This window comes from Chrysoperla carnea, chromosome 4 (genome assembly GCF_905475395.1).
Source record: "Chrysoperla carnea chromosome 4, inChrCarn1.1, whole genome shotgun sequence".
Classification (NCBI taxonomy): domain Eukaryota; kingdom Metazoa; phylum Arthropoda; class Insecta; order Neuroptera; family Chrysopidae; genus Chrysoperla; species Chrysoperla carnea.
In genome coordinates this window covers 49,668,093-49,692,258 of record NC_058340.1, presented here as the reverse complement: position 1 = coordinate 49,692,258, position 24,166 = coordinate 49,668,093, and the positions used below count along the sequence as shown (strand labels likewise).

Here is a 24,166-nt window from a genome sequence, read left to right as displayed (position 1 = left end):
GTCATGCCGTCATGTCATGTTCGATGTCAAAAATTAATTTCCATAGCACAAATTCGTATTTTCGCATCGGCAATTTAGTTTTAACACAGATACAAAATGGTTGTAGTTCATTGAAAATTATCTAATAATAAGTATGATTTAGAAATAGGATAATTGAATATAATAAGAAGATTGATTTAATTGATTAATAAGTTTATTTATTACGTAAATGAAATAATGTTATAATAAATATTTGCTATCTATATCGCATAAGTTTTTTAAAGCTTTGATCCAGTATTTTTGTTTCTGTTGTTTAAATGCATGCATTCTGTTCGGTCATGGTGATACATGAAATAAATGAATATAACAAAAGATACTGATCATTTTATGTTCGATTAAAAATCACATTTAAAAATTAATTGCATCCTTAACCTTTTCTAATCGACTGTATAAAAAAGCAACAGTTATAAGTGTATAAATAAATAAATATCTTTTTAAAAATTATTACCCTTCCAAAAGTTTTCGTAAATATAGTCTTGAAGATTGTCTTTCCTACGATTTTGGTCAGTAAATTCATTTACAATCTCCGAGTTCAAAGACATCTTGTAAATATCGTGCATAAAAAAATATGAATATCGCTAATCAAATTATCTAATTATTAATAAGCTATTTAATTAAGTGCTGTAGATGTTAAAACTGCTACACCACGTTCATAGAAGCTATGTTGTTCTTGTCCGGGTGCCATATTTAATTCTACAGTGAATAATAATTCTGTTCTAGTAGAATTTAAGTAGACGGGTAATGATAGTTTGTTGTTATTCATTTCATCAGAAGATATTCGCACCCATCGTAATAATGTCAATGGTAATTCCATCATTATTGTTGATGTTAAAAATAGTTGATTATTTCGACATTGAGCACCTTGCAATTTTAAGCCTCGTACAGCAAAACATGATGATTCTTGATTTACTTGATTGCTATCAGCAATTGTGACATCTAAATGTAATTCTTCTAATGACCAACTGTTTGCTTGGGCGATACATTGTCGAGTTGCTGTTACATATGCTTCAGGATTTAATAATCCACCAAGCCAAACATGATAACTCTGAAACATAAATAAAAAATTATTTTTTTAGATATACTTTCAGCAGATAGAATACAGGGTGGTAAGTATTCTACAGGTTTATGTGCTGGTTCTTTTATAAATAAATTTTTATTCAACTTTTTAACACCACCAAATATTTGTGCCTTCTTAAGTATGAGAACCTTACAGTTAGATAATAATAAACTTCTAAACCATTAACATACAAGCGAAGAGCCAGATGTAACAAAATACAGCTTAATAAAAAAATTAAATTTTCAGGGCAGGTGGAATTTTAAACTACTTATCATGAAGGTTATAGAACAGGAGAAAGATCGCTATGTACTAAAGCATTAGGCGTACCTGTCCCTAAAAATTTGTAGAATTTATAGTTCATTTTTGAGCCACCAGCCGCGCTGTCATCAAGAAGTAGTATCTGTGAGGTTAGCTGTTGTTGTTAGCATAATGTACAAATTGATATATCATTTGAAATTAGCGCACAACAGCCCGCTTTTATTGATACTACGTATTGATCGCAGCGCCTCACTTATTTTATCCATATTTCGGGGACAATATTTTCTATAGCGATCGTTCTCCTGCCTACATGCTTCATGCTACTTATCATAATTTGACAAATGAAGTATCGTTGACAGCGTTTTGATCTTCCGCTAGTTATAGATTTAAAATATATATAATTTACAACGACAGTAAATAAATTAGAAATGAATAAAGTTCAAAAACTAAAAGCAAAATCGTTTACTAATCATAACAATTTCAAATGAAAATATTTTCTTGTTTCATACTTTTTAGAACGTGATTTTGTAGTCGTCACAGTTTCATCTATTCCGGCTCTTGGCCTAATAAACTGTATAGAATATCCTCAAATGATCAAATTCGGACAATACAGTAATATAGAGCATACACTTATATGTATACTAATTCTTAAAAGCTTTTCGATCGGACCATCGATCACATTCTCGATTATTATTAATAAAATCTAATCATCACTTTTTTCTCAAAGTTTATTATTTACAAAAATATTTTCTTTCAATTTTATTATTCCTTTGTTTATATCACTATATTGTTTGAATGCTGTCAAGACAGAACCTCTCCTTACATGGATAGTATGGCGATTCAATTTTAATAGGTCATTCTTCATTTCTCTATTAACTAAATTTTGTAATATATAAAGTAAAGACTGAATCCGACAAATAATTAGTGTATTTTTTAATAATTTTTGGAATATTGTAGGGAATAGGGGGAGGGGGGTATTTACGAATATAGTCGACTTCTAATGGGATCTACACCCATATTTACCTTTAAAGGCTATAGAAAACCATAAAACCGTAGTCAAGATAGCAATGAAAATGTAAGAATAAATAAGAATATTAAAAAATATGTTTTAAATAGTGGTCCAATAGTTTCAACTTTGAAACAAGAATTGATCAGTCTAGTTTTTGTGATGTAAAACAGTGAATTTTTGGATTTATTCAACTATAAACTAAACTCATTTACTTGACGTGGATGGGAGACATTCATAAAGAGCAGCAATTCAATCCAGCAAATTTAAGAAACGTTTCAGGTTTCAATCGGATTGAAAATTTTATATTTCCAAGTTAAAGTTACTGGACTATAAGAAAAAAATAAAAATTTTATCACTCAAGTCTGACAAATTATTTGCCATATTACAAAAATTATCTAGTAAAAAATTTTAAAAATTAAACTGTTTTAAATGAGTTGAAAATATTTAGATTGAGTTTATAATAATACGAATAATGTTTAGATTGAGTTTAATAATGCTCTAGAAAGCTCTAAAAATAGATGTTTTAAATGAAGTAAAAATGATTTTAACCATCCTAGAATATTCTGGACTGTTTTAAACTGCCGAGAATTTTGTATGAGTTGTGGGGGTGGCAAATGAAAATAATTGATAATGTAATTGCCTTAAATACAATTCAATAATTGTATAGTTAAAAAAAAACCAGCGAAGCGGGTGTTTGCTGCTAGTCTTTTGATAAAAATGAAAAAAATTCATACTAATATACAAAATTATTTTTTAATTTTAAATGTCTTTTAAGGATATCTAATTTAAAACTTAATATAAAACTTTAAACAAACCTGAATTTCTTTAGCTCCATACTGTGAAACTAATTGTGATACTTCTTGTAATTGTTTAATTCTTTGACTGAAATCAGTAATCCATTGAATTACAGTACAACCACTTGGAACTGTATAACGCCTCCAATTTGATGGTAAAATACCACGAACTAATTCACTCAACATTGTGCGATGGTAATTAGTCTGTTTCTTTTCTCCCTAAAAATATTAAGGCAATTGCATGTTTTAATATTTTAATTGTGTGTTTTAGATTAATTTAATTAATTTATTTACCTGACAAATGAGAACAACATCTTGTAAGTCATGAATAACATCTTGTAATAATTTCGCTCCAGAATTTACTTCACGTTCGAAATATCTATACAAGGGATCTTTGATATTTTCTACTGTCCGTTTCAATGTTTGCAATGATTGCGGTAATAATTTTAGCCAAGTTGTCGCAGAATTATGTAATGTTTTCATCCAACCAGGACGGCCATCTTCTTGACGTATACTGTCTCTGTTTGAATCTAAACCTTCTTCATTTGTGTATGCCAATTCGTCGTCATCTTCGAGTTGTTGCATTTTTAATAATTTACTTATTAAATCAGTACCACGAGTCGTAAGCAATACCTGTTTGGAAAAATATTGTAAAATTTTGAGTATTGCAACAATTTATAAAATTATAACAAAGTTTACCTTTTCAGCATTATTGGGTAATCCTAACCATGATGGAGTTTGACGGTCAGCTAAACTTTCAATCCATTTTAAGAAATGATCACGCCTTGTGCCGTCTGGCATTGTAATGTGACGTTGATCTCCTGGCCCATCAACATTAATAACTAATGGAAAATCGGTTTCAAAACTTCTTGGTGTGAATAGTTTCGTTAAAAAGGAATGTAATAATCTTTGATCAAAATCATTATCAATTTTTCCACCATAAATTGACTGTGATAATAAAGTAACTAATGCATCCCATGGTACTTTTTCTGGTGGTAAATTAGTTCGACCCTAAATAAATCAATTTATTAGTACATGAGTATAATTAAAAATATAACCTTACATAAAGCATAATATGGGAAAAAGTTCATTTTTTCCGATTTTCTCGATTTTTTTCTATTGATGACGAGTGTATAATACAAATTTCTAAAATATTTACCATAGATGTAGCTTCAATCCATGTATCCAAAGTATCACAAGCAACACGAAGATCAGATTCATTAAATTCGTAGTATTTGGACCAACCTAATGGACAATATCGTAAACGTTCTTGTACAATAGCATGGAACCAAGCTAGAAGGAAGTATAAACGTGCTCTTTCGTTTGGTGCTTTCATCATTCGACTTGCTGGTACTGTATTGAATGTTCGTAGTAAATTTGCACGAATACCAGGTGGAGGTTCAAATACGAATATTCGTCCAGCTCTTAATAAATTAACTGGAACTTTTGGATTAATTTCCATTGTTAAGAATAACCGGAAACCGGCATGTACTTGTAGGGAATGCAATTTCTTTTCAAGTTGAACCAACCATTGTGGTGCTAAATGTACGTTTTTCAACATTACCCACCTAAAAATCAAATTTAACGTTTTAGTTTCACCAACTTTCGTCAAATTATACAAAAGGAAAGAAAAATATTTACCTTCCAGATTTACAAGCCATATTAATGGCTCTATCAGCTTGATTGAAACCTTCCGCAGAACCAATAGCAATACTTGCAATTTGTTTGTTTAATTCTGCTGCTAAATCATCCACACGTCCGGAAGCATCGTATCCAGGTACTGAACATAGCAAAGCTGGTACATTAGCGCGTAATTCTTTTTCAACACATTCACCAAAATCTAATTCTTTTTCTGCACTTGGCATGAAATCTTCACCTAAAACGGCTGATACTAATATCGATGCTGCAGCAATCACTCGATCAGGTCTGAATGCCTAAAAAACAATCATTAATTAACAAGTTATTATTTTCTAATTACGGGCCATTTAATAAAAGATCTAGACTATTCAAATACCTGTATTAAAAGTAATTGATGCATGGCTATACCAATTTTGCTTAAAGGTTTCTCTTCTGCCCATAAGTGTGGGACACTTTGTTCTGGAGTACCTTGTTGTAACCAAGCTCCAAATTCTGGCATTTCGCTTATTTTTACTGGTAATTTTTTGAATGCTGGTAATCTATAAACAATAATTTTATTTATTAAATGTATAACGCATTAATTTTAAATAGTCCTATCGAAGATTCTAGATTTCTTCTATCTATTCTAAATAGTTGTTATATTTACCTGGTTGATAACAGGTTCATAGATTCATATTGTTCTGCAGTCATTCCATCAGTAAGTGTGGGCGTTCTGGATGATGTCATAACACCTTCTCTTCCTCTTAAGAAGAATGTAAATTCCTGATCTAGACTAGGTTCAGAGGGTATTCCTTTTAGATGGATTCGGCACAATAATAAAGCAAAGGTAAGCCTGTCTGTGTGAAGCATGCCTCGAGCTACACGTTCGTAACACACCTATAAAAAAAGGTAATAAAATTTATTATTACACTTCATTTTTGAGAAGAGAAGGAAGTTTTCTAATAATTTTCTCATTCATTCAAATAATAAATAATTTACTTACTGAGAACAAATCAGATGTAATAACACTTAGACGAGCCGCGTAATCAACAATTCCATCCAATTTATGATTACTCAATAAAACTGAACTAAATATATCCAAGAACATTTGTAATGAGTATTGATAAAGAAAATGTACTTGATTCAAACTATCCATTGTAAAGTACATATTACTACAAGCCTAAAATAATAAGAACATTAGATAAATAGGCCTAAAAAAGAAAATTTAATAAGTTAATTAATTTTTTTTATACCTGAGATAATGGTAGATATTGCTGTGAGACTGTTTCAATTTCCCCAATAACTTTATCTGTTTCTTCTACTTTCTGTCCAATATCCGCAGCTTCTTGTTTTAATGTTTCTAATGTGGTAATTACTGAATCATCATCCAAAATTTTACCTTTGGCGTCATTTAATGCTTGTAATAATGATTTTTCCAACTGCCTCAATCTCAAATGGAATTCACCTGTAGGTTAAAATATTTTTAGACCATAGTAGCTATGTGAATTCATCATTATTTAATGTACGGCTTGGACCATCACAGTCAACAATTTTTAACACTCCAAGAATCAAATGTGATGGGTACTCAAGCATTAATATTCTCTAACAAAAGGCCTAATGTAATAAAATAATAAGTTTGAAATTACCTTGCAATTTAAGCAAATCTGATCGTTTTTCATCAATGTCAGGTCGTTCAGCCTTCAATACTTGATTCAAACATTGACTTTGTAATGAACTTCTGGTAACAGTAAAGTTAACAAAAGTAACACGAGAACAAATATCTGGTGGAAATTCAACAGTTGGATCTCGCGTTGATAGGAATATAACAAATGATGGAGACAAATCAATATCTTGATCACCAAGTGTAATCAATACACGACCTCCGGTACGTCGTAATTCTCTGTTCAATACAGGATTTAAAATTGGATCATAATTTTCAACATCTTGTACAAGTAATGGATTTCCGAATCGTAAAGCTGATTCCAAGTTTTTGCGGAATGAATCATCCAAGAAACTAGTTTTTGTAATTTTCTTATCTTTAAATTCATTCAAAATAAATTCAGTTGCTTGTCCAGATGGATCGATTATCAAAGGATAACGATTAAATCTCTGAGAAAAAAAGACAAATTGTAAATAAAATTGTATTTATTAATATTTTAGTAACTTTACCTTCAACATAATAGCGTTTTCAGTACATAAATCATCTGTTGGTAAAGCATTTGCTTGCCATCTTAGACGTTCATCTGGATTTGATAAATATTCTGTTCGAGCAATATCTGGTCTAAATTGAATATTTGCTTGTAATAAATGTTGACACCATGTCGCAAACAAGTTTTGTCGATACTAAAATATTTTTAAAAAAAAATTTGTTATTTCATTTTACATTTACGGTTTCCATTAAACTGAATTTTACTAAATTTTATTATTACATAAAATTTTCTACTTTATCATTTTGCTAACATTAAGATCAACCGTTTAAATTTAAAACTTGCAACGGTGTATTTAAATACAAATATATTTTTTTGGAGAGGAAGAGAGACAATTATTTGTAGAATAATTATGTAATAGCACATACTTTAAACCTGGTCAGAATTTCATATTTTAATTTTATCGGGATTTTGATGGGATAGGAGACTTTCATAGGAGTTTTCAATACATTCTTCTTCATAATTAAGTCTTCTTTATGATTTGGTAATCCCAAGAGGGAGCTTGGTCACAAAGTATCAGAGGACAGCTAATATTTAAATAGAATATTGGGCTTGATTTGGGTAAGCTTTTCTTCGGGAGGAATTTTGGTTTTTTTTCAGAGTGGTGCATAAAACTGATGACGAAGGAATGAATTCAAAGTTGCTTATGGTTTTGATGTTCATAAACACTCTTTATTTTAATTTATACGACTTTTAAGTTTATATAAACAACCTACAAATACAATACAGCAGCATTATAAAAGCTAATACGGACAAACTTAATCTGGTAAATCTTCACTTCTGAAATGTTTTAAAGACAGAGAGTAAACAAATATATTTTTTTGTGATGTATTTCAATCGAAAATATTGAAAGAATAATATCTAAGATGGGGAAATGTACAATGTTTCAATATTCAAAATGCAAATATATCACTATGTAATTGACATCTGCTTCCAATTGCACACGGTCAATTAATTCACATAGCAAAATAAAAATCCAAATACTAATTAAGTACTTACATGTTGATCAAAGTATCCACCATATGCAATAAAGGCTGCTGATAAAAGAACATCACCAATAATTGTTGACATTTGTGATCTGAATGTTTCACTTGTTGCTTCCCATCGTTCACGTTCAATTACAAGTGATTTTAATAACGCAATTGAACGATCTACTTTAGCTTGTACATTTTCCAAATCGGTTTTAATTGCTTGTGCTTGAGCAATTAACTGAGCATATTCTTCTTTATACGAAGCAATACTTTGTTCCAATTGTGCAATTAAATTCTTAACTTCTTCACCCTTATCTTTATTCGTTTCAGCTTGAACTTCTAATGAATGTAATTCTTCTCTTAATGGTTCGACACGTTTTAACATATCGGCATACTCAATCTATAATAAATTTTTAATATTCATGAATTTCTTTATCCAGGCCTATTTTACTTCAAGAAATGACAAAAATTTAGTTTTCAATTTGAAAATCAAAATTAAGGCTAATTAATATATTCACTGTAATAAGATCAGCTTATAATAAATTAATTTTTATTAATAAAATACCTACCTGAGCAATAGCCCATTTAACCATAGGTCCACAAGCCATACTTGCACGATTTACTTTTTCGAAATTATAATCTGGATTACTAATATATCGTGTTTTCATTTTTTCTCTAACTTCATCACTAAAATTTATTTGAATATTGAATTTATTAAATAACATTAAATATATGATTTAAAATCGAAACCAGATCTACACAATTGGATCAAATTGCATCATAATCGATATTTACATGATTTTCCATGAAAAATGTTGTATTAATATTTTATTGCAGTTAGTTATAAATTAAATAACGATATTTAAAACATTTAAAATAAATAGAAATGAAAATTATAAATAGTAAATTAATAGTTTTACAAACATTTAAATTATTTTATTCTACTTCAGCTTATAATTAAATTACTGTAGCTTCCAACCTTATGGAAATATTTTATGCTAACATTTTTTCAATAGGTTTGAGAAAATTTATTTTTAAAATTAAATATGTTATTACTAGTCGATCGATATACTTTTATGTAAAGGTTTTATTTTTAAACATTAATATGTCTAGAAAGGTTCCTTACACCAAAACAAAATTTACACGATTGCACTATAAGCACTAAATTAATAATGAAAGCAAATTCTAGTATCAATGAATAATTTTGTGTACATGATGATATCTAAAATCGAAAATTGAAAGTACTGAGTGGTGGTCTATTCATCTCATGAAGATTAAATTCTTCCTTCTTTCTGAACTGATTTGATTTCTGATGGATCTGAATATTTCTGATGGATCAGAAATCAATCTAGAATTGAGCTATATTATAGATCCTGGAATAAATTAAGCGATTCATCTTGGCAAATGGATGCTCCAAATTTGTAGCATAAAGTAATATTGGTCTGGGTTAAGTACCAAATCATTTTGCTGTAAACGATGAATCAACATTTTCGTTAGCACTAAGTAATCGTCATAGACTACTCTCTCGTCGAAAAATGTGATACTCGTAGCAAGATACATCGTGATGTTGCAAATCAAGGAGTGGCTCCGGTAACCCACTTTAAAGATTGGGATTTCGAGTAGGTTGATAAGGTTAATGGTTCAATTAAATTATCAACAGAGCTTGATTTCGGTCGATTCGCGAAATCTTCCTTATTTCTTTATCAAATTCCATGATTCACCCCTTTTTTTTAAAGCTTTACGTGCCGGCTATTGCCAAAAAGTAGACCCAAGGAGATTGAGATTTAACATCATCTAAGAAGAGATCCTTTAATGGATCAGCTGTTATTTGGTGCACACTGCGGAATTCCGCACGGGTCGACTAGACTTGATTTATATAATTTTTAGAACAAATATTCATTAAAGTCGTATCAAATATTTAAAACTCATAATGTAACGAAAATTTTGATTGTTCAAAATTGATAATATACTATCAATTTATATGATCCCCTCATCAATTAAGTGATTTTGTGAATAATGACTTTTCTTACGTTTAATCCAAAAAATCTAACAACTACAGTAACTAATTTAATAAGCTTTCGATAGAGGGATTAGGCAAATAAAAAGTTTTTAAAAAAACACATGCAAATTTATAATTTTTTTTATGGAAAATGATACACTTAAAACATGCATACCTAATATCCTCAGTACTGAAATTAGAAACAATTGAATTGATGAAATTATCTCGCATAATAACAGCGCGAATTGATTTCCAGTCACTAGCATTTTCACCAAGAAGTAGACAAATAGATTCCAATGCTACTTTCACAAGGGCTGGTGGGTTCGCCATGGAACGAACTTCCACTAAATGTTGTTTCTTTATTGATTTCACAGCTATACAAAATTATAACAAAAGATGCCAATTCATAAAATTAAATAAGAATTTAGACAAAACAAATAAAAATACATTGGCAACAAAAAAAGTAGTAAGAGGAAGTGAAGGGGAGATACTGAATATGCATTCCAACATAAAGCGAACCATAATTACAAGTAGGTATGGTGAGAATAATTATCTTACGTCAGTAAATCTGTGTTGAAATTAACTATGGTTGGAATAAAATTATCACGCATTATTACTGAACGTATTGCACGCCATTCGACTGCATTTTCACCCAAGAAGAAACATATGGATTCCAATGCCATCTTCACAGTGGCAGGAGGATTTGCCATTGATCGTACTTCTACCAAGTGTTGTTTTTTGATAGATCGCACGGCTTTATATAATTTTTAAAAACATTACCAATAAATTTCAATTAAAATTTTAAAATATATATAAATTTATATGTTTCTGTTTAAAATTTCAAAAACATTTAGGTATTTGAAATTTATTAAATGAAACCAGTTATAAGACGATAAATATTATTTAAAACTTTATCTTCCTGCTTAACATCTTACTCATTAAAATAATAATTACCAATTCCTCTTTTACTTCTTAGGCTGAGACTAAAGTACAAGCGATGAAGTAGATGCAAACAGTTCATTGGACATTTCTAAATCACAAATTAATAAAATTTATGCTAGCATCTATGATTGGCCACTTGTACTTTGTCTCAGTCTTATTCAGACACTCATTACATAACACTAATAGAATCGACATACATGTTATTAGAGAACTCATAATATCATAAAAAAATTTCCCTGTCAATTGAATTATAAAATTTTAAACATTAAAAAAATAATAATTTAATTGATACATAATATAATAAAGGAGTAAAATATAGTGAAATTACCTGCTTGGGCATCAATAACAGCTGGTTCTACCAATGCTAAATCTGCCATGACATCTTTGCGTTTTTTCTCAATTTGAACAGTTTGATCAGCTAACTGTTGTTGAATTTCTTGACTTTGAACTTTCTTCTTTTCCGCTTCTTGTTGATCTTTTACCATTTGTCTTAATTTTGCATTAGCGGCATCATTTTTAGCTTGCAATTCCTTTAAATTCATAAATTTTGCATAAGTTATAACATAATTTTCAGAGTTAGGAAACAATTGAAGAGCTTAGTGGATGAACATGTTAAGTGACATTTTTGAGGAAATCGAGATTTTCATGTGGATGAACATGTCATGCTCTCCTTTAAACATAGCATGTTTCCCCTTTTCGCTAACCTTTCAAATAAAGCTATTTTCAGTGGATGAAGTTGTTATGTTTTGCATAGCTTGTTATGCAAGTTAAAAACTTTACAGCTGATTATCTCGATTCCACTTAATGTCTCATAACATCTTCATCCACTAAGCTCTTCAATTTATAGTCGCATCATTTTAGTCTAAGTATTAGAAGCTAGAAAATGTTCCTTGTTCTTACTAAGTGTTTCTACACTAATTTCAGCTTGCTATCTCGTGATGAGATTTAAATTTAGGCTCCACACACTGCGCCATTTTTAGTCAAAATATTACCAAAATGTTTTTTAGAGGGATATATAATATGTAATTCACCGCACGATTACAAACGGTCTTGATTAATATATTTAACTGTAGTCTTGACTAAATAATGGTACATCAATAACATCTTGCTGATTCATTTTCAGATTTTGATTACACTTTCTCTACCATACACGCTTGTACTGTTTTACTTCAAAACATAAAAAGGCAGTGAACTGGCAGAAATTAAAAAGTTATCATTTACCTGTGATTTGACTGCTAACGATTTTTGCATTTCTTCAACTTGTTCCACAGTTTCTGCAATTTTACTCAAACCAACATTAAGATGTAATTGTTGTTCTTCAAGATCACTACGTTTTTCATTATGAAGTTTAACAAAATGATGTATAAAATCTAAATAATGACGAGGCGTAATTGCCATAGTACGACTACCACGTTTTGCTAATCGACTATTAGCTTTATGTAAAGTTTGATGCACATAAACAAATGCATTAATAACAGCATCACGATGGTTTGGTGTTGCTGGTAATAAGCTACACGATTGTGGGAAGAAATCTGGTGCTTTCCATTGTGCTTTATCCAAATCAACTCGGTTTGTAAACTCTCTTCCGACCTAAAAAAAAAACAATTATTTTTGAATAATTGCTTTAACAGTGCTTGAAATATTCTGAGAAAAAAATTATTTCATATTATTTTACCTGGAATAGAGCACCATCGGACCAATCTCCAAACCAATTAAGTACACACCTATTAAATAGAGCAGGTGAAGTGGCCGCACGATCTTTTAGACCATCAGTTGATGGATTCATAGTAAATACAACATGGAGATTTCGCATTACTTGTCCGGTAAACCATTTGTATAATTCATCATTAGAGTCTAACATTAAACCTAAAACAAAAAATTTCATTTAGCAATTTTACTCCAAAACGAGGGAGAAGAAATGATTTAAATAACTTAAGAACATTTTGAACACTTTTAAAATTAGAAAATTCGAATAAATTAAATTTTCGAATTTCTTACCTTCTCTTTGAGCACCTTCTTTACATTGTGTCATTAAAGTTGTATATTCATCGCCTTCAAATAAGCCAGGAACTTCACCATTAGCCAATAATGTATTCATTCTTTCTAAGAATCCAGAGTCCAAAACATTTGATTCATCCAAAATGAAACATATTTTTTCATCTTTACAACCACTGCGTCGTAATACAGCACGCAAATCTTCATCGAAATCTTCACCAGTGTACTTGTTGTGAACTTTGATTTGGAAAATTGACAATCCATTCATCCATGCAACAAAACGTGATAGCGTAGTTTTTCCTGCACCGGAAACACCGATTAACAATAAATGTCCTTGAGGTTGTCTAAATATCCTATCAATACGTAATACATGGTCTAAAACTTCGTCAAACAATACAAGTGGAACGTCCAATTCTTCTTCATAGAATATTTTCAATCGTGCTTTTACATAATCACGCAATTCTTCGCGTTTAACTGGAACATAGTCCTTTGATAACCAATTACTATATAAGATTGGTCGTATTAATGCTTTCTCGGCATCAACACCAGGGAAATGTTTTATTGCTACAGCATCAATATTTTCGTTGGTCCAACGTCTTTCAGATTCTTCTACTAAACGATCTTGGAACAATCTAAGAGCTTCATGTGCCCATAATCGGACCAAACCCTCAGCAGATAATGAATCTAATGGTCGGATAGCTTCGCAAATACCACGTACCCATCGTGTCATTTCACGAGGAGAGTAAACATAATGTGGTTGCATATCCTGCGTAAATCGATCTTGAGATGATAAATAAAATTCGACCATTGCATTCGTTAAAGGTTCAGCATAACCACGTAAAGATGGTGTCATTCTTAACATAGCTCGACTGAAGGTACCATAAATCTATATAAAAAATCAATAATTAGCTAAATCACTATGCCTGATTAAAAAATTGAATTTCAAACCTGTTTCAGTGATGTTTCTCCAGGGTAATCAACGTATATAACAGGTACATGACGAAGGAATCTGTGTGAAAGTGGTTTACGACCAGGATCAGTAGGTGGATTACAAGCACCAACAAATTGTATACGTTCTAACGAAACCCATTGTTGATCTGAAGGTCTAAAGAAACCACGTTGCTCGACGAGTTGACGAAGGAATGAAATTACTCGTTGTGTTCCATAATTGTCCATATCAGGTAAATTAATTTCATCACAGAAAAGCACAAGCCATTTTCCTAGCTAAAATTAAAAATTTTTTTTAAAATTAAGTTAAATAAAAATTTATTTAATCTCTTGTAATCTCTCTAGCTAAAGTTACGGTGAGGAGTAAGAAATTACAAAGGCAACTAGTTAAGTGACTGGTGACAAGACGGCAGAACCACCTAGTCACCTCTGATTTGCCATTAACCTTACTCAATTTTTGAGAACAAGTTTTAATACCCATCGATTTTTCATTTAGCTATCAAGCTCACGTTAAGTTAATATTTTTTTTAAAATACCTGCACTGGAGCTAATATTAAACCATTTGGAGTTTTACGATATTCACAATAGTGATCGAACGTTTTAAGTAATAATTCTGGTGTTGTAGCTGATGAGAAATTTAAACCCACTACTTCCATATCAGGTAAGGCTCGTAAAGCTGAGAATAACGTCATAGTTTTACCAGAACCAGGTGGCCCACAAAGTACTACAAACAAACGATAAAAATTGACATGTATTAAACTTTTCAAAATAAATTTCAAGTGATTATACCTAAAGGTTTGTGTTCAGCTAACCATGTGTACAATAACGATTCGTGACGAACTGTATCTAATGTAGGTACTACAATATCTGGAGAAGCCACTTTATGTGTCTCAACTTCTATCTGAGGTACTTTATTTGACCATGCAGCCCATTCACCGCTAAAAAAAAGATTTTTTTATATTTAAAAATATGCTCTTTGATAATATTTATAATGTTCTTAAAAATATTTTCTTACCTAATGCTAACTTCATAGTCAATTATTGGAACATTACTTGTTGGTGGAAGTGGAACAGTTGTTACTGAACGAATAAAATCACCTAAATCAGATCGTACTTTAAGTTTTGCATCTCCTGCAAAACTCCATAGTAATGAATATACCAAGCATTTAGGTATATAACGTTCCAATTGTTCTGGCGGTAATGGGAAATCGGTATGCGCATGATTATATGCTAATACATTCCTAAAATACCAAGGTTTTTATTTTAAATAATATTTCTACTTATAATCAAGGTATTTTGTTAGGAATTAAATGACGTAAATGCGCTTTAAGAAGGAATTTTTGAAAATGCAACCCCTAAGTGGTTAAAATTAGGGTTTAAAGTTTGTATGAAACTTGGTAAATTTTGAAGATAGAAATGTAAAAATATGATATATGAGCTCATGGTTCAAAACAAAAGTTTACTGTATTACTTTTTTATGAAAATTCATTCTTTAAGGGGATAAAAAAGGGATGAAAGTTTGTATGAAACTCCATCATTTCTTAAGTACTTGTATTTATTTAAAATTAAAGTTACCCAGCGAAGCGGTTCGTCATTTTAGTATAGCGAATGATGCTGAAGCCTTGAGATTAAATAATAATTTACTCACCGCACACTTTGATTTAACATAGAGAATAGAGAACTTAATGCTCTCAAACGAGTGAAATCCATAATATGCTCTTGTTGCATAGCATATTCTAAGCACCGAACAACAAGACCATCAGGTGAAAGGAATGATTGTAAGATACTAGCCACTTCATTTTGTAACTGAAAAATAGTGAATACAATTGTTTAATTTTATAAGATCAAAAATATACCATTTTAATTAATACCTGTAGCATAGGTGATAGAGCATCATCTTTAGCGTCTTTTGATTTTTTAATAAGACCTTCATCTTCACCTTCTTCAAGTGGAATGTGTCGTAAGCGAAGCATAAAGTTTTCGAATATCATTTCGGTAGATAAAACATCTTCAGAGAACCATACCATACCACAACGAGAGACGGTGGCTAATGTCGCATATTTTAAATCTTGTACTTCAAACATGACACGTACGTTTGGTGGTAACGAAAGACGTTCTCCATTTGGTAGGGTAAGTAGTTTATTATCATCTAGAACTGAATTCAAATTTTCTACCCATTCTGGATCGACATCACCATCAAATATAATCCATTGCCGCTTGTTAATTTCTCCACGAACATTATCAATAATTTTCCTGTTTTATAAAAAAAAATATATATTTATTGTTTAAGTTATTAAAAGTTTAAAATTAAATTATTAATCACAATTAGTGATCATTCCTGACATCTAGTGTTACAATGAAAATAGATATATGTATTCATATTGAAATGTGTGGCTTGGAAATAACGCATATTGTGTAACGACAATCTGCGTAAAGCTTCAGATTCCTGAATGCAACCTATTGAACTGTTTTTTCTTTTAACTTATAAACAAATAATTTTCTTATTCATTCAACTTTCTAAAGCATACCTTAAAATATGTGTAAATAAACCATCAGTCCATTCACGTGTATTTGGATCCAAAACACCATACAATGCTTCTTTTGATATAGCCTTAGGATCGATTACATGAGCTACACCTTCAATACCTTCAAATCTTTCTAATGCACGTAGTAGTACACGCCATGCAGTACTTTTACCAGAACCACTTGGTCCAACCATCATTAAACCATGATTTAATTGACAGATTTGATACAGTTGTAATACCTGTTTTATCAATAATAAAGAGTTAATAATGTTATTTTGTAAATTAAATTAACATACATCACTGATTAAAATATGGATAGATTTAGGTTTCACCATTAGGAAATGACACAACGATGTAAGCAAGCAATCTTTGGATCCACAGAGAAAACGGAAAATGGATGCGCAAAAAATACAAACTCAAATGAAGGAAAATTCAATAAAAACGGTAAAATATTGAGAAATTCAAAAGCAACGGAAACATAGGAAATCTAGTTTGCAAACATCTTTCACCTCCCATGGAACTAAATGACATTTTTTTACATCACGGACTACATTTAAGAAAATTGTTCACAAAAAATTGATATACAGGGTGGTCCACCAAAAATGATACGTATTTTTTTTAAAAAGAAAATATCTTTTTAACATCACGAGCTTTTATACTCGTAAGTAGGTACTCCAAATTTTTGTCATGATTGGATACAACATTTATAATATAATATTTTTGGTAGACCATCTGTATACAAAATTTAGATAAATTGTACCTTTGATATCCATGTCTCACCAATCAATTTCTGATAGCGCATAATAAAAATTAAAAATTGTTTTGTTAGTAACTATTTACAAAATTAAAACTACCTAATCCAGTATATATAAACAATAAGCTTCGAATTAAAAATTTTCCTTCTTAAAAATTGTCTTTTAAATTACAATTTCAAGCAGGTAATAGTAAAGTTTTCGAAAATAGATGAAAAAATTTGTATTTAATGCTTAACAGTACCCCACAATTTTACGTAAAATTGTTAATTAACTAGAAATATTTTATAGGTTTTGACTATAAGATAGTCTTTAATATGAAAGTTTTTTTTTAAGATCGTGCCTTTTTGTTGTGTGAATCTAGAAACTTATTTTTTGAACACTGTAACATTACATAAGCATGAATATACGATTTAGACCTGAATTCTTAATTCTTTAAACGTTAATTCTAACCCGTTTCAGGCGGAAAAAAACTTAATGGACATTCGGAGACGAAGATTAGTATACGTATTTACGAAATAGTTTGTTAATAAAATCTTTCTGTAACATTTTGAGATTCCCTCATTGATCTTATTTTTAATTAATATCACTAAAGCAAATTATTTTGTTGCATCTTTCATTTTCTACAAAAACATGGAATATTATAAAATCTGTTATATTAAATTTGAATATTAAAAAAGATGCATTTCAATTTTTGCTTCTATTTTTGTATCTAAATAAATTTATGTTTTATATTGCCAGCTTTGTTTGAAATGTTAGCATTTAGTAAGTGATTTTCAAATATTATATACCTTTTCCATCCATGCACCGCCTTGTTCATCACCTTCTCCGCAAACTAAATATTCCTCTTGACAAACTTTTCTAATTTCATCTTTCAATCCTAAAATGTTTAAACAATGTTTCAATTAATATGTGCCTGACATTTTAAATATTTTCAATAATCATTAAATTTTATTAATATTTACCTTCCATTTCAGCTCTGGTATAGCTAACATTCGGGAATACATCACTTAATAATGAAAATAGAAGTGGAATATCTTCAGCAACTAACTTCGGCACCATTGTTTCACAAACTGATTGAATTAAAATTTCTTGTTCTGGTAAATTTTCAGCAATTGAAGCTTCATCAATATCACTTTGACTGCGAGACCTCATTCCTTCTTTGATACGCATTATACGATCTCGTTTTACATTACCAGCTGATACCAACACCGATTTCAAAGCACGTAGACCAAAGTCGTAGTGAGATTGATTTGATAATTGTTCATCACAGAGTCTAAATTAAAAGCAAATGCCAAATTAAAATTAAATTTTGTGTTATGAAGATAAAATTTGTATTATTTAATTAACAGTTTTTTAAAACTACTTACTTAAAGAATGGTACAATTTTACAAGCCAATTTTTCGGCCGATCTAAATCCTTGAGAGAATAACATTACTTCGGCAATTAATTGTCGATCTGGAGTTGTCATGGCTAGAGATCTGAACAATTTCTTCAAATTATCTGGTAGATTAGACCGACCTGCATAGCCTGGATTCATTGTTATAAATATGGCCATATCGGTAGAAACTCGTACTTGTTTACCGACAAGTTCAACACAAATATCTATAAATATTAAAGAAATTTTAGACATCGTATCGGATAAATTTTCTATCCCCTACTCCTAACCCAGCTAAATTAATATAACTTACTGCCTTCTTTATTTCCTTCACTTTGAGATTTTAATGCTTCTTGTATTGTTTGTACTTGTTGAGAAACGGCCGAAAGCATTCTTTCTTCCAATCTATTAAACTCATCGAAACATCCCCATGCTCCTACTTGACATAGACCGACAAAAATTCGTCCCATTGCCTAAAATTATGTTCAAAGATTAATAATTAAAATAAACGGTTATTTTGGGAATTGCAAAATTAGAGAAAACTTCTCAAATGTACCTGGAAATCAAATGTCTCATCACAATTAAACACCAAGACAAATCGACCAAGTTGATGTCCCAAAGCTTTAACAGATTCTGTTTTTCCAGTACCGGCTGGTCCAAATGGTGAACCACCTAAACGTGATTCTAATGCTTGTGTCATTGTTAAATAACAACGATCCGTGAGTGGCGTTTGAACGAGACGATCTTGTACACCCAAATATTCAAAACCATAATAAAATTTAGCATTGGCCATATGAATTGTTAATTGCTTCAATACTTCACTTTGACGTGGATCAAAATAAAATCGCATTTCACATAACCATTCAAATGCTTTTGGACTGCATACGCTATTCGAAATTAAACGACGTGTTACTGTCCGTTTATGAACAAATTCATTAATCTGTAAAAAAAAATTTTTAATTAATGTTAGAATGTTAAGTCTTTAATGAATTCAGTATTCGCAAATAAATGCAAAAAGAATTTGGCAAATAGCGACTGGATATTTATTTATTCTTTAAAAATTTACCAAATGTTCCAATTTTTTTCTTCGTAAAGCTGGCTGTTCTTGCAATACAGAATCAGCTAAAACGTTTAATGTCTTTTGAACTGTTGATAATACACGTTCCAGTGGTGCAATATTATCAGCAACTCCATTCATTTTTAGTAAAGCATTTTCAACATCTTCGCTCCACAAAATTTGTGCAGCAAGAACAACAATTTGTGCTTGATATTTATCACACCATTCCATGTAAGCTTGTGGATCGATTGAACCATCTTTAAACTGTTTAATATCTTGAACAGCTTGTGCTAGACTTGAAGCCAGTGTTACACGCATTTCTTTTTCGACAAGAGTTAACCACTCATTAATTTTTGGATGATCAACAGTTGAAACGGGCGTACCAAATTTCACCTATAAATTAAAACAAAATCAGTTATATTTGTTGATAAGTTTCTGGATCACCGATCACCAAAAAAGATACGTACCTCTTCTCCCTCGCGTGATGCAATTCCAAGGATGACAGTGTTATCCTCATTTAATAAAATTGCAGCAACACCGGCGAACATTTTTTTGAAGTGCTTTTGCAAACGTGCAATATTCTTACTATTACCAATGATTTCAAGTAAATCTTCATCACCAACGAAATAAAACCGTGGAAACGAAGTACGTTCTCTCTCCAAATATTCACCAAGAGCTTTTTGAATTTTTCCAAGTAAATCAGCTAAACGTTCCAATGAACGTTGTACACCAGGAATATTTAAAACATCCATTACCATTGGTGATTTACCAACTTTTTTCATTAAACCCAAAAATTCTGAGCTAATACTATGAAATCGTGATGTTTCCACTGGCAGTAAAGTTTTTATATCAGCGCTTCCAGAAAATATCCCTTCTAAGTATACCCAACGTCTTTGTACATCAATCCAGACATCAAATAATGCATTAATTCTGTTTAATTTCTCTTCCCAAGTAAGTGCCTCCTCTTCAAAAACTTTATAATAGGGTGATAGTTTCATAGCTGCTACAGAATTAATATGTTCTTTTACTTTGTTAAACAAATCATCCCAACCACGAATTAATCGACATTTAGATTGATAGTTAATTAAATCAAGTTCATAACTTTGCCAAGATTCTCGCACTTGTTTCAAAAATTCTTCTAGTGCCATTTCTCCTTGTGCAACCAATATTATATCTTTTACAATATTTTCATTTTTCTGTAGATTTACATCCCAAACTTGTCCCAATGTTAGATCTGATAAAACCCAATCTACACGTAGCTGACGCGTAAGTTGTTTCCAGTGACGTTCTTTCAATGCATCTGATTTCAATTCAACAATCATCATATTGACCTAAATTAAAAATAATTTCGATATAAAATATATTCCAGAAACATAATAAATAAATAAGAATGGAATTTGAAGTAAAATTATTATTATTTTTTAATAAATAAATGAAATCGTATTTTAATATGTATGAAAACACTAACCTTGGTGTAACCTTGAAGTAATTTTTTAACATATTCATACGAAGAATATTGACGGAGTCTAGCTGGCAATTCTTTCAATTGGGCCATCATAGCATCCAATTGTTGTCGTAGTTTACGAGGTTGTACAGAAAGCCACGGTTTTTCTCGTGTTTCATCGATTTGTGTCCAAATACGTGATAATTCCGACCATACGCCACGTAAATCTTGTAACTCTTCAAACACCACTTGCATTTTATCTTCGCTAGTGCTAACACCACCTAATTTTCAAGAATACATTTTTAATATTTAGCAATAAGGTTTATAGCTGTTAGCTGTTACACTTTATATTGTTATTTTCTATCTACGTTCATATTTATAACACAGTACAAAAAATATAAACAACGTTAAACTGAGATATAAATACACACTTATACCACAGATAACGGGTAAACTGTGAAATAAATATACATATACTATTCATTGGTACTATGAATGTGGTCTGAGCTATCAACTTATATTCCTTCAGTATACTTTATTCTAATTAACGACTAACAACAATTGTGAAACATTTTTAGTAACTCGCCAAAATAATGAAATTACGAAAAATCTTATCTTACCTGGTTCTTGTAATTCCAAAGCTTCTTTTGCCTTGGCTACATTATCACGTTCCTCTTTTAGACGTGAGAATTTACTCTCAAACAATTGCAATTGACTTAATGCATCTTCTGGTCGAAGATGACCTTCAACCGGTTTTCCACGTTCCCAATCAGCCAAAAAGTCATTAGTACGTGTTTCCACAGCTTTATCTTCCGATACAATTTTCATTTGTAAACTAGCAACTTGAGTTTGAATTGATGAATCTTTACGTTTAATAATTTCATTGAATGCACCCCATTCGCCTTCTAAATTTTCAACATGAAGCCACGAGCTTGGGAATTGGAAACGTTGACGTTCTAATATACGTTGACCTTCACGATATACTTCTACCTGCTTCTCCCATGTTTTCATGTTACGTTTTAATGATTGCACATATGTAATAAAGCTAACGGCATCAGATGTACTAGCTGCTTCAATTGATTGCTGTTCTAATTCTGATCTAGATTTTGATACTTGTGTATGGAATCCAGCCATTTCATTGCCAAGTAATGACCCGAATTTTCCTAATGTTTCCTTATGCCAGGAATCATATTTCAATGATACTTTACTTTGAACTTTGGCAAAGTCAATAATAACTGGACCAAACTCTCTACGAGTATCTGAAGTATCGAATGTTGTGCGTGTTTTCCTATAAATTTAAATAGAATAATTATAAAACATTATTCATTTGCTGATTATCTAATAAATATGTAAAAATACAGATAAATATAGACATTTGCCTCAAATTCTGATTAAAATCATCTACTAAGGTAAATCGAACCCATAAACCAAGATTTTGTGGTCGAAATTAATGTTAAATGTACAGATTCTGAGATAGCGATAACGAATTTGATCTTCAGACTCCAGTCTCAGATAACCAGGAAATATTTGTATCAATTTCCCTAGCCGAAATTTAAATTCTCTGATATTTTCATAATCTCAAAACTTCCAGGTAATTTACGTTCTTAATGAAATACTTTTTAGTAAGAAAAGTACAAAATAAGTTTAAAAACATTGAATGTACATACTTAATATCATTCAAACATTTCATCCACAAGTTAATATCTTCGCCAAGTGTACCATATAAAGTATCTGCTTGTAAATCCCAGAGTGATTGGTAGCACAACCATTCATTTACATAAGCTTTAACTTCTTTCATTTTAGTTTCAATAGCGCCATAAGCACTTTCCAAAACAATACTTCCTTGAGGTAATTTAGTTAAAATATTGCGATAGGTTTGAGTTGTGGGACGATCCAAGCCAACTTGATATCGACTGCTTTGCAATCGAACTTGGGATGTAACAATTGCTTGCCAAGCAAATAATTGTTGCATAATTTGAAAACGAGCATCTTCAAGACTTGGATATAAATACATCACTTGATTGGTGATACGAACTTCATGTACAACAGTTTGGATTTGAGGATCACCACCAGGCTTATGTGTTGGTTGAGCTGGAGCATCAGTATCCATGCTGTGATCAATTTCTTTTTTAGTTCCATTTAGTGCATCTGTCCATGCTTGAATTCCGGCTTGTAAACGAGCAGCCAGATTTTTTTCAACCTAAATAATTATTTCAATTTCAATTTATACTTTAATTATGTCAAGTAAAATTCGACAAAAATTGGAAAAAAAAAGTAGTCACATAGTGTTGATGTTTAAATAATGATGTAAAAAATAATAGTGTTTAAATGTAACTTTCTTGCCCTCCGGTTTTTTAGCAATTTAGCGCGATTCATTAATACAATTATTGTAGCTACAGAACGAACATAAGTTATCTTTTATTTAAAGCTGCGGTTATCATTATTTTCAGAACATATTTGAGACAACAAATTAAAGATAAAGATAATAAACGAACTTTATAGGAATTTATTTTTTTTAACAAATTCTAATTATTATGATTATTTTTTTTGCTTACCTCTTCATCTAATCTTGATACCCAAACATTTAAATTCGAGTATTGTTTCAAAGACAAATCATCCACAGCATGTTGAATTTTAGCCAAAATGTCAGCAAAAGTATTTGCTGAATAGGGACATGTCTCTAATGAACGAACGTCTACATCCAATTGTTCACCTACAACAACCAGCTCTTCCACACGCTCTTGGAAGCTGACAACAGCCTCAGACAATCGTTGGACATATGGATCTAATTTATAACTTTCCCAGACGAGTCCTATACCTTCTGATATTAAAGTAAGTACTTCTTTACGCATACCAGCAACTAATGGTACAATGCTGGTTTTATCTTCAATCTAAAATTGTTACAATTATTGTTTATTACAAGGAAAAAACTTTTTTTTAATCTCTTGCACAATGCCACATGCAAACAGGGTACACTATTTTCCATGAATTTATGAATGAAACAAAAGAAGTAGATTTGAATAGATATTTGAAACTATATGATACTAATTTAATAAAGAAATATATGTAGGTCTCAACTTGATATGTCTATATCATATGTAGGTTTCAATTTATTTCACACAGATTCACAAATTTTGACTTGGAATTCAAACTCGACCTGTAGTTGTTGGAAAAA

The 24,166-nt window shown here is 30.7% G+C and overlaps 1 protein-coding gene across 12 annotated transcripts in view; it reads right to left on the bottom strand.

Annotated features, from left to right (window-relative positions):
• Positions 1–229: 229 nt before the first annotated feature.
• The window catches only part of LOC123298045 (dynein heavy chain, cytoplasmic), a 28,313-nt gene continuing 4,376 nt past the window's right edge, over positions 230–24,166 (bottom strand). For 2 of the 12 annotated variants that reach the window (XM_044879924.1, XM_044879926.1), the window contains 38 exons: positions 23,547–23,882; positions 22,659–23,191; positions 21,612–22,279; positions 21,016–21,272; positions 20,015–20,878; positions 19,557–19,940; positions 19,047–19,430; positions 18,807–18,963; positions 18,483–18,717; positions 18,078–18,388; positions 17,904–17,992; positions 17,121–17,150; positions 16,364–16,599; positions 15,707–16,088; positions 15,484–15,641; positions 14,852–15,076; positions 14,626–14,774; positions 14,373–14,560; positions 13,837–14,112; positions 12,892–13,774; positions 12,569–12,759; positions 12,115–12,483; positions 11,222–11,423; positions 10,510–10,705; positions 8,522–8,639; positions 7,981–8,352; positions 6,944–7,117; positions 6,421–6,883; positions 6,028–6,239; positions 5,778–5,954; positions 5,442–5,671; positions 5,172–5,334; positions 4,799–5,091; positions 4,317–4,725; positions 3,857–4,168; positions 3,452–3,790; positions 3,179–3,376; positions 230–1,084 (listed from right to left, as the gene is read on the bottom strand). In XM_044879924.1, the coding sequence (XP_044735859.1) occupies positions 650–1,084; positions 3,179–3,376; positions 3,452–3,790; positions 3,857–4,168; positions 4,317–4,725; positions 4,799–5,091; positions 5,172–5,334; positions 5,442–5,671; positions 5,778–5,954; positions 6,028–6,239; positions 6,421–6,883; positions 6,944–7,117; positions 7,981–8,352; positions 8,522–8,639; positions 10,510–10,705; positions 11,222–11,423; positions 12,115–12,483; positions 12,569–12,759; positions 12,892–13,774; positions 13,837–14,112; positions 14,373–14,560; positions 14,626–14,774; positions 14,852–15,076; positions 15,484–15,641; positions 15,707–16,088; positions 16,364–16,599; positions 17,121–17,150; positions 17,904–17,992; positions 18,078–18,388; positions 18,483–18,717; positions 18,807–18,963; positions 19,047–19,430; positions 19,557–19,940; positions 20,015–20,878; positions 21,016–21,272; positions 21,612–22,279; positions 22,659–23,191; positions 23,547–23,882 (11,598 nt within the window). In that variant the 3' untranslated portion in view covers positions 230–649. Of the gene's footprint in view, positions 1,085–3,178; positions 3,377–3,451; positions 3,791–3,856; positions 4,169–4,316; positions 4,726–4,798; positions 5,092–5,171; positions 5,335–5,441; positions 5,672–5,777; positions 5,955–6,027; positions 6,240–6,420; positions 6,884–6,943; positions 7,118–7,980; positions 8,353–8,521; positions 8,640–10,126; positions 10,326–10,509; positions 10,706–11,221; positions 11,424–12,114; positions 12,484–12,568; positions 12,760–12,891; positions 13,775–13,836; positions 14,113–14,372; positions 14,561–14,625; positions 14,775–14,851; positions 15,077–15,483; positions 15,642–15,706; positions 16,089–16,363; positions 16,600–17,120; positions 17,151–17,903; positions 17,993–18,077; positions 18,389–18,482; positions 18,718–18,803; positions 18,964–19,046; positions 19,431–19,556; positions 19,941–20,014; positions 20,879–21,015; positions 21,273–21,611; positions 22,280–22,658; positions 23,192–23,546; positions 23,883–24,166 lie in introns of all 12 variants that reach the window. The other 10 variants (XM_044879921.1, XM_044879925.1, XM_044879930.1 and 7 more) reach the window with 7 other exon arrangements.